The 11009-nt window shown below is 52.6% G+C and overlaps 1 protein-coding gene across 1 annotated transcript in view; it reads right to left on the reverse strand.

Annotated features, from left to right (window-relative positions):
* Positions 1 to 9941: 9941 nt before the first annotated feature.
* Positions 9942 to 11009, reverse strand: part of mtss1 (MTSS I-BAR domain containing 1) — a 122254-nt gene continuing 121186 nt past the window's right edge. Inside the window, 4 exon segments of the mRNA XM_086005953.1 lie at positions 9942 to 10097; positions 10100 to 10192; positions 10195 to 10525; positions 10527 to 10768. Coding sequence (XP_085862079.1) covers positions 10045 to 10097; positions 10100 to 10192; positions 10195 to 10525; positions 10527 to 10768 — 719 coding nt within the window. The 3' untranslated portion in view covers positions 9942 to 10044.

Here is an 11009-nt window from a genome sequence, read left to right on the forward strand (position 1 = left end):
TGTGTTAACATGTGGAATATGAACTCACCCCACTGACTTCAAAATAAACATTATATACACATCAAATTAAATTCTGAATGAGCAGGTGTCTGCGGAGAAGGCCCTCAACCTTTGCTGGGCTATTGGACTAAAATCCATATTGGTTCTCAAGTAAGACACTCACAAGTCAAAAGAAATTTCCCCCTTATTCCTTTAATTTAAGGCTGCAGCAGTCACTACAAAGAAAACAAAAATATTACTAGAATCCTTATATTATACAATGAAGGAAAAAGAGCTCAACTCTCAACCTAGCCAACAATCAACTCGAACCGCAGCAACAGCGCTTTAAAGAGACAGTATCCATTTTAGTCGTCATGCTGAGAAATGCATTAAAAACCCTCAGAATACAAATTCTTGCAGATCAAGAAACTTTTGTGCCAATTTCAGCCGATTGGGATCAGAATGAGATCCCGATTCTCCAATTCTTTGCCTGGAGGGTCACGGCAAGTAAGCGTGAATGGAATAAAGCCCCCGACTCTCTCAAGAGACCCCGAAACAGAAAGTCTCTCGGGGCCAATTACTCTACTTTGGAGGGTTTCAATGGAGAAGCAAGCTGGAGTTTGTGGCAGGAGCGGGCCGCTGTAAATATTTGCTAAAGACGCCACTGGCAGGGGTGATTTCACATGGCTTTAAACCAGCAATATCGCAGCGGTCTGCTCCCGAGTGAGGAGCTCGCTTTGTGGGAGCCATTCAGCACCTCCGCCACTGGGGTACAAGAGCCGCCTGACCTTCGGGAGTTGCCTTTATTCCAAACCTGTCGGCTTCTTTTAAAGGGGCCTAAAGAACGAAGCCATGAAACCGCCTCCGGTGCCGATTAAACTCCCCCAGGACCAATGACATTTGGTCACATCACCACCAATATCAGAGCATTTTAGGAGGGCAAGTTTTGCAGAACAAATTAATTATTCCTTGCAAAAAGTTGAGGGGGAATTCTGACTGGAAAAAAACCAGAGAAGTTTACTCGGCCATCTAGCTCAAAGACATGGCAAAGCTCGGTGAAGCTTCGTGTCAGATCACCGGACCACCGAGCGGTCAGACTCTGGACAACCAGATGCATTCCGGGATTCTCTGATCTTCGGGCTAAGAAAAGTCTGATTGGAGAACCAGCCCAGCAGGTGGCTCTTGAACAGCTCTCGGCTTTGGATGGTCATGGCCAGTGGGCTGCAGGCAGGCAATGGGCTTGGAAACTTCCCAACCAGGTCATGGTGCCCGGCCCAAGGAAACGGCAGGGGGGGGGGGACAATAAAACAAACAGATACTGAGGGAGAGATTGCACCCAGCCTCACACACAAGTCTGACTATTAACTTCCCACCTTAAGATACTTCCAGGGAGATTCCCTGTTTGTGGGGGACTGCAGCCTGAGGATGGAGATTCCCTTTACAATCCAAACAGCAAACTGGATCTCGACTCGGGAGGATTTATAATTGACAGTAAACTGTCTGGCCTCAAAGATCTAACGGTTTCATATTGTATTAGTGTAATATTAATATAAATCCTGAGAATTTGATTTAAAAAACTAAATATTAACTTTTAGTGCTTTATCCAGGTGCTGGGGGATTGAGGGCTTGCTTTGCTCACAGGCCCCACGCCAGGATTTTGGATCAATTTGTAGCAAAAGGAATACTGTCTCTTTAAATCATTTAACTTTTAGTAAACATTTAATATTCAGTATTCAACAATCTGGAAGAAAAATGCTTTATGAAAATCTGTCAAATAAAAATGCTGAGTGTTTTCACCCTCCCACACGGCGAGATGGAATAGAGACTGCGAATTGTGACTGGCACTCTCGCAAACCCATTAACACAATCGCCCAGTCTGTGGCATTTAATAAAAGGCTCTGACAATTCCTCTACCCATCCCCAATTAAACCGGTTTCTGTTCTAAAGTGCAATGATTATGCAAGAATACTCCTGTGTATCTTTCTTTTGTGCTTATTGAGGTCAGAGGCGCCAGTGTTGGGAATGAAACACTGTCAGTTTTGTCTGGCTGTGTCAGTATCAAACACCCCCTGATTGTGTATAAGTAGTTAGACAGAGAGTCGAGCCCCTCCACAGTGCCCCAGCCTGGCAGAGCACCCCGTCCCGGGCTTTTCCATTGCCCGTTATTGTATCCTCTCCAAAGCTATTGCTCTCGGCTGCTCCCTCCCACAGACTATAAACAGGTACAGCTGCTGGAGCCTAGCACTGGAGACCCCCCTTTGCCTGGAGCCCCCCGGACTGGGAGCAGTAAACACTCGATTCTCAGCTGAGATCACGATGATGCACAAACCGTTCCCGTTACCATGCTGGTAGCATCGTGAGGTCTTTACGCCACAGTGGCCAAAGCACCATGTCCAACCCTGCAGATGGACAGGTCAAGACAGCTGGTGTGCAGGACAACCCATTGCCAAATACACGCAAGGGAGCGCGGCTTGGGGAGTGCCGCAGTGAGATTGCCAGACTGGTGTCGATTTGATGCTGGTGGGTTTATGACCTAATGGTCACTGCGCTGAGTCTTGCCCAGCTCATCCCACAGAATCCTTCCCACCAACCAGCCTGGACTGGATGTGAATGAAGGTTCAAGTGGTGAATGGACAAGGTGCCAAACCAAGCACAGATTTCCAGATTGTGCTTTTATTCCAATCACTACTTTCATTCTACACTTGATAAATATTTCAATTTTGCTTTTCATTTCGAAAACTGTACAACATGGGCCGTGAATCACCCATTCCCAAATAAAACCCTAGAGAGCAGGAGATCCGCACCTTCCAAGGCCATCACCACTGTTCACCAATCTGCCTTCTGGGAAGTTACTAACTGCTGAATGACAACAAGCAGATGGAATTTCTTAAAGGGACACTCACTCAGAGAGTTTGGCACTCTCTACATTGGAATCACACACAAACTATTGGATAATACACCTGGATTTATTAATGTTGTCACTGACAGATCTTGGATACTCCCCCTCACTGCTCAGACTCACAACCTTCCAAACAATATTTGTCTTGAAATGGTTTTCCGACCCTTCCCTTCACTTTCTCCTTCCCCCTCCGTCTCAACACCTCCCTCACTATTTCCCTTCCTGTTACAAGCCACAGGCTCTCAAATCCCAAGCAGAGTGTCCGCTAATACTTCTTTCAACAGTCCTGCACTATGAGGCTTGGCCTTACTCTTGGGTTTCCCTGAAACACTTTCCTGAAGATGGAGGTTGAATTGATGGCTAGGTGGAGAGATTTCAATTCACCCCAAAGTGCAGCGTCACTGACAACACAATTCACAACCGGTACAACACAAGCTGCAGAATGTTTGTAAGATTGCAAGGGTCTCACTGGAGATTTTAGTATCAGTTAACGGACCAACAGGAACTTATTGGTGGGAGAAAAACCATGTTTCAACATTGCTCAGAAAAATGGAGAGAAATAAGAGTGGAAGTAGAGATGGAAATTATCGAAGAGTGCAGGGGCTGAGCGGGGAACAGACACATCACTGCTGGCCTGAGTTGGATAGTGGAGCTGCGAGGATGGATGAATATTCCGGAATCTTGCTTGATAATCTTTGGGGAATCAGGAGAACGTTATGAAGAACTTTCCCTCAGGACCTGAACTGGGCACAGGGGCAGTGGAGATAGGACAGACAGTGGAAGGCTGGGGCAGTGGAGATAGAACAGACAGTGGAAGGCTGGGGCAGTGGAGATACGACAGACAGTGGAAGGCTGGGGCAGTGGAAGGCTGGGGCAGTGGAGATAGGACAGACAGTGGAAGGCTGGGGCAGTGGGGATAGGACAGACAGTGGAAGGCTGGGGCAGTGGGGATAGGACAGACAGTGGAAGGCTGGGGCAGTGGAAGGCTGGGGCAGTGGAGATAGGACAGACAGTGGAAGGCTGGGGCAGTGGGGATAGGACAGACAGTGGAAGGCTGGGGCAGTGGAGATACGACAGACAGTGGAAGGCTGGGGCAGTGGAGATAGAACAGACAGTGGAAGGCTGGGGCAGTGGAGATAGGACAGACAGTGGAAGGCTGGGGCAGTGGAGATAGGACAGACAGTGGAAGGCTGGGGCAGTGGGGATAGGACAGACAGTGGAAGGCTGGGGCAGTGGGGATAGGACAGACAGTGGAAGGCTGGGGCAGTGGAAGGCTGGGGCAGTGGAGATAGGACAGACAGTGGAAGGCTGGGGCAGTGGGGATAGGACAGACAGTGGAAGGCTGGGGCAGTGGAGATACGACAGACAGTGGAAGGCTGGGGCAGTGGAGATAGGACAGACAGTGGAAGGCTGGGGCAGTGGAGATAGGACAGACAGTGGAAGGCTGGGGCAGTGGAGATAGGACAGACAGTGGAAGGCTGGGGCAGTGGAGATAGGACAGACAATGGAAGGCTGGGGCAGTGGAGATAGGACAGACAGTGGAAGGCTGGGGCAGTGGAGATAGGACAGACAGTGGAAGGCTGGGGCAGTGGAGATAGGACAGTGGAAGGCTGGGGCAGTGGAAGGCTGGGGCAGTGGAGATAGAGCAGACAGTGGAAGGCTGGGGCAGTGGAGATAGGACAGACAGTGGAAGGCTGGGGCAGTGGAGATAGGACAGACAGTGGAAGGCTGGGGCAGTGGAGATAGGACAGACAGTGGAAGGCTGGGGCAGTGGAGATAGGACAGACAGTGGAAGGCTGGGGCAGTGGGGATAGGACAGACAGTGGAAGGCTGGGGCAGTGGGGATACGACAGACAGTGGAAGGCTGGGGCAGTGGAGATAGGACAGACAGTGGAAGGCTGGGGCAGTGGAGATAGGACAGACAGTGGAAGGCTGGGGCAGTGGAGATAGGACAGACAGTGGAAGGCTGGGGCAGTGGAGATAGGACAGACAGTGGAAGGCTGGGGCAGTGGGGATAGGACAGACAGTGGAAGGCTGGGGCAGTGGGGATAGGACAGACAGTGGAAGGCTGGGGCAGTGGAGATACGACAGACAGTGGAAGGCTGGGGCAGTGGAGATACGACAGACAATGGAAGGCTGGGGCAGTGGGGATAGGACAGACAGTGGAAGGCTGGGGCAGTGGGGATAGGACAGACAGTGGAAGGCTGGGGCAGTGGGGATAGGACAGACAGTGGAAGGAGCCAGTGCGCGCGTTGGGTTGAGGAATCTATTCTTGTTCTGTGCTTTCTCTGTGGCACGGATTTGAATGTCGAATGCCTGACAGTTTTTGGAGACAGGCTATTTTTAATGTCGAGAAGGTCTGTGTGTTGAAGGGTAGTTATCGCTCCAATGAAATCAGCCCATGGTTGGTCATCTCTGGGCTTTCGCTCAGTCCCAGACCAGCTGGGTCAACTTTGCACCTTTCTGATTAGAAGATTTAAAACACTGCACAAAAAATGCCCTCCAGTAGATAAAGTTTGTATTCCCTTGGGTTTAGACAGTTGAGGGGTGACCTAAATGAGGTGTTTAAAATGATAAAGAGATTCAATAGGGTAAGAGGGAGTCCAGAACAAGGGGGCAGAACCTTAAAATTAGAGCCAGGCCGTTCAGGGGTGATGTCAGGAAGCACTTCTTCACACAAAGGGTGGTGGGAATCTGGAACTCTCCCCCAAAATGCTGTTGAGGCTGGGGGTCAATTGGAGCTTTCAAGACTGAGATGGCCATCGAGACTGGGTACTACACCAGCAGTGGGAGCCAGCAAGCCTGGAATGATCTGGTCTTTTGTGATTAAATTTACTAACATTTGCTCCCCATCGAAGATTAATTTATCAAATTGCAGCATGCAGTTTGCGATTAAAAAGCAAACGCGTGGTCGAATCAATTTTTCCCATAAATAAGCCCCTCCCTCCTCAAATATTGCCACAAAAACAGATAGTCTCTGATTTTATAAAACTTATTTAAAAAAATGCAAGTATTGTTGTTTTTGGTTTGGTGACTGGTTGTAGTACTAAGATGGGGGAGGGGGGGTTTATGTCGTCCACCAGTGTTGGACACTGAATGGTGTCGTCAGTCCTGAGTGGATCTTCATGCCGTTACTCTGCTGTGCGGGCAGTGAGTCGAGGCGACTGTCCCTTGGGTGAAGATATTTGCGCTAAGCATTAGTTCAAAGCCATTCAAAAGGCAAATGGTTCTTTTCAGGGTTGAAATTGGCACATTTACGGGGAAGAGGCACTTTCAGAGACACCAAGGCAGCAGGTTTTAGGACAGATAGCAGGAAATGTGTGAGCTGCTGAACCAGGGTGTCAGGCACGGTGGGCGAGAGCAGGTGTCCAGAGCTGGTGTGCGGGATCTGGCCGGAGGCTGGACCGGGGAGACGGCCAGACACCATTGGCCGGACAGCCCTTCAGCTTCTGAAACCATGGCATGATCTTAAAGCAAACGGCAATCTATTAGCGCAAAACATAAATCTGGAAAAATGCCTTTTTAAACAGAATGATAAGATGTGGAAAACACCGTCATAAGACATAAATATATAATTGCCGGTCCCTCCCTTTATAAAAAAAATGATTATGGAAAACATTGATCCAGAAAGCTGCTGCCTGCGCTGACATCCGTCAAAGCACAGCGTGTTTGTGCGCACACCTCCCCTAAAAACTGGTAACTGTGGCCATCTCCGGTGTGGCGGAGTGTTGGGGTGAACATTAATCGACTCCTAGTGCTGCCATTCACTAACACCCATCTCTCTCCATTTCTGGTACAATTAAATTTGCAAACACTCCTCCATCTCCTGCCTCCCACAACTCTGGACAACTTCAACTGTTCGACAGTTTACCAAGGCGCTACATATAAGCTGCACCCCAAGGTGATTTTTTTTTGCTCTACATGAGTTGATATTTTATCAATGGTTTTTCCAATCCTTCCAGAATTCACACTGTGGATCTCAGGAGATACAATGAGCTTCTGGTGAGCTTTGATTGAGTGAGTAGGGAAAGATTATTTGACATGGGTCAGTGGGCACCAGCGGTGGGTCAGGGGGCACCGGCCCTGGGTCAGGGAATCAGTGGGCACCAGCAGTGGGCCAGGGGGCACCGGCCCTGGGTCAGGGGGCACCAGCTTTATACCATCGCAGTCCACACAGCTCAGGCAGCAGTTCCGGAAATTTGTCGACGTACAAAACTTACAGGCGAGATGCAATTGTTGCCAAACCTTTAATTTTAAAATAATTAATTGTTTAGCGGACTGCTCATGTTGCCAAACTAACTAACGTACTTTAATACCCGGTTAAAATTTGGATTCTCAGACAGTTTTAAAATACTGCCCACTTAAGCCAAAAGAACAGATTATTGAACGGGTCGCCTCGCACACCGTCACACCTCAAGCCCGATCCTTTAAGATGCCAAAACTACAAAAGCTATGGGAGAGGCACCAGCAGCAGAAGATAAAATTTAAAAGGGAATTAAAAACTAACATATACAAACTATATTCTTTACCATTTAAAACCTTTTGCTTCAATGATTTGTGGTGGAATATTAAAAGCAATATCTGCAGCATGAACCCATTTTACAAACAGAAGCTTTTACAATTTTGACACAAATAAATATCTTTCGATGTTGTTAAGATTCACGAGGAAAAAAAAAATCTGTAGTGCCCATCATCCGTGCAGTTTTTTTAAACCTTGCAGGTTTACAAGCGAACATAAGACAACTATTGGGGCTCCTGTGGGAGGTTCGATCGTATTCCTTTACACCAATACTCAAGGAACACCGTCCTTTACAAACTCGGAGGAACTTAAAACAAGTCCTTTGTAAAAAGCATCATGTTCGAAATCCTGAGCAGATCCCCTGAAGTGTCATCGCAAAATTATTTCCATGCCCCCCGCCTCAAAACACACTTTGAATGAACGAATCAGACTCCTGGCAGTGAAGATGGCGGCGAGGAGTAAGTCGTTTCTTTTATCATTTGGGGGATCTCCGCCCCCTCCCCGCCGCCCCGGTTTTCTCCCCAGTCTCTCCTGAAGGCGTTGACTCGGGCTGGGGTACAGTTCCATGGACCATCACCTTCCCCCCCAAAGGCCATCCTCAAATGGTGAGCAGAGATGTTTGGTTTGGGCTGTGTGTCAATGGTTCGCGATATCGCAGCCCAGCTCGAGCCAGTCCTCACCCGATGTCCTCACTCACACCTTTCCCAGCGGGAGCCAGGGGGTCATTGGCAGCGATCAGGAGCGGGAACCCGGCCTGATTTTCCACCTGTAACCTGGGGCACTGAGGGCAACTTAACCCCCTCACTGCTGGCTAAGATCAGCTGACCCAGCAGGGGTCACACCTCAGCACCCCTCCCCCCCCCCCCCGGTCAGTGTGACTCGGTCTCCCCCCACCCCGGTCAGTGTGACTCGGTCCCCCCGGTCAGTGTGACTCGGTCTCCCCCCTCCCCCCCCACCCCGGTCAGTGTGACTCGGTCCCCCCGGTCAGTGTGACTCGGCCCCCCCCCTCCCCTGGTCAGTGTGACTCGGCCCCCCCCTCCCCTGGTCAGTGTGACTCAGACCCCCCGGTCAGTGTGACTCGGTCCCCCCGGTCAGTGTGACTCGGCCCCCCCCCTCCCCCGGTCAGTGTGACTCGGCACCCCCCTCCCCTGGTCAGTGTGACTCAGACCCCCCGGTCAGTGTGACTCGGTCCCCCCGGTCAGTGTGACTCGGCCCCCCCCGGTCAGTGTGACTCGGTCTCCCTGGTCAGTGTGACTCAGTCCCCCCGGTCAGTGTGACTCGGCCCCCCCCCTCCCCCGGTCAGTGTGACTCGGCACCCCCCTCCCCTGGTCAGTGTGACTCAGACCCCCCGGTCAGTGTGACTCGGTCCCCCCGGTCAGTGTGACTCAGTCCCCCCGGTCAGTGTGACTCGGCACCCCCCCTCCCCCGGTCAGTGTGACTCGGTCCCCCCGGTCAGTGTGACTCGGTCTCCCTGGTCAGTGTGACTCGGTCTCCCCTTCCCCCCGGTCAGTGTGACTCGGTCCCCCCCCCCCCCCCCTCCGGTCAGTGTGACTCAGTCCCCCCGGTCAGTGTGACTCGGTCCCCCCGGTCAGTGTGACTCGGTTCCCCCCCCCCCCCGGTCAGTGTGACTCAGTCCCCCCGGTCAGTGTGACTCGGCACCCCCCCTCCCCCGGTCAGTGTGACTCGGTCTCCCTGGTCAGTGTGACTCGGTCTCCCCTTCCCCCAGGTCAGTGTGACTCAGTCCCTCCGGTCAGTGTGACTCGGTCCCCCCGGTCAGTGTGACTCGGTCCCCCCGGTCAGTGTGACTCGGTCCCCCCGGTCAGTGTGACTCGGTCCCCCCCGGTCAGTGTGACTCGGTCTCCCCGGTCAGTGTGACTCGGTCCCCCCGGTCAGTGTGACTCAGTCCCTCCGGTCAGTGTGACTCGGTCCCCCGGGTCAGTGTGACTCGGTCCCCCCGGTCAGTGTGACTCGGTCCCCCCGGTCAGTGTGACTCGGTCCCCCCGGTCAGTGTGACTCGGTCCCCCCGGTCAGTGTGACTCGGTCCCCCCGGTCAGTGTGACTCGGTCCTCCCGGTCAGTGTGACTCGGTCCCCCCCCCCCCCCCGGTCAGTGTGACTCAGTCCCCCCGGTCAGTGTGACTCGGTCCCCCCCCCCCCCCCCCCCCGCCCCCCCCCCCCCCCCGGTCAGTGTGACTCGGTCCCCCTGGTCAGTGTGACTCGGCCCCCCCTCCCCTGGTCAGTGTGACTTGGTCCTCCCGGTCAGTGTGACTCGGCCCCCCCCCTCCCCTGGTCAGTGTGACTCGGTCCTCCCGGTCAGTGTGACTCGGCCCCCCCCTCTCCCCTGGTCAGTGTGACTCGGCCCCCCCCCTCCCCCGGTCAGTGTGACTCGGTCTCCCTGGTCAGTGAGACTCGGCCCCCCCCCGCCCAGGTTTGTGTTCCAAGAGATGAGGATGGGTTTCTGTGCCATCAGGAGAGAGCTGGGATGTGCCGGGTTCTTGACGATATTTCGCACTGGAACAGTTCAATCCAAGAACGAGGAGTGGAGGAACTGCAACCAGTTTTATAACAAAAGGCGAAGAAAGAGTGAGAGGAAAGAGCGATGGACAGTGGCACGTGCAGCTGCCCCTCCGTCAGAATCTTTCAGGATATTTAAATGATCTTTGGAGCTGACCTGTCGTTGGTTAGGGTCTTTCTCAGTTTCACCCCCGGCGAATCATGGACAAAACATCATTACCGCCCTCGGTTGGCGAGGGTGTAGCGGCGACATCATCGATCCCACCAGTCCTTTGGAAGCCGCAGCCATGCCCAGGCGTGGAGTCAGTCCGTTTCCCGCAGGCGCCGATTCTCGGGCGTTCTGGAGGTTGGGGGCCGAGCGCTGCAGGCCACTGACCAGGAGCGGTTTCTCTGGTACCAGGGCGTAGCCGGGGTTCTGGGCCATGCTCAGACTTTGTGTCGAGCTGCAGATACCGTGCTTCCTTTGCACGAAGCTGGTGCGGCCGCCCTGCAGGCTGACGCACTCCTCACTGCCAGTCCGCGAGACCACCAGCCCCATCGGCTTGCTGGACACGGGTGGTCCTGGGACGGGCACCACTGGAGTCCGGATGGGGATGGGCACACCGCTGATGGTACCAACGCCGGAAGGTCGGTTTGCTGGAGGGTTTCCTTCGTATCGTAGCGACGTGAGATGTCATCATGGGCTCGGGGTCGACCAACAGGCTCACGGTGGAGGCCGGGCGCTTTACTTGGAACATCTTCCTGTAGTTTTGGCTGATGTCACTGTTCCTGGGTACAGTGGAGGATTTATCAAAGTCGATCTGCTCACTCAGCTCCTGCTCGCCATGCAGGGAGATATAATCGTAATCCGCCACTAACACAGGGAACAGGAATTAATACAGAAACACACACAGCCACACACTGAAATAAACCCTGAAACAAACCCAGCGCCATCAGTAACAAATGCAACTCTGCATCTGTGTGGCAGACCTGGGCACCAACCAATCAAATGCTGGAATTTCATTCAAATGCAGTAACGAATCTTTACCAAAACCGTAATAGGAGCTCGACCCAGTGCAACAGAGTTTTCAAACTGGGCTTCATGGATGCCGGGAATCTGG

This window comes from Somniosus microcephalus, chromosome 13 (genome assembly GCF_052327205.1).
Source record: "Somniosus microcephalus isolate GS21.2 chromosome 13, FLI_Smic_1.0, whole genome shotgun sequence".
NCBI lineage: Eukaryota > Metazoa > Chordata > Chondrichthyes > Squaliformes > Somniosidae > Somniosus > Somniosus microcephalus.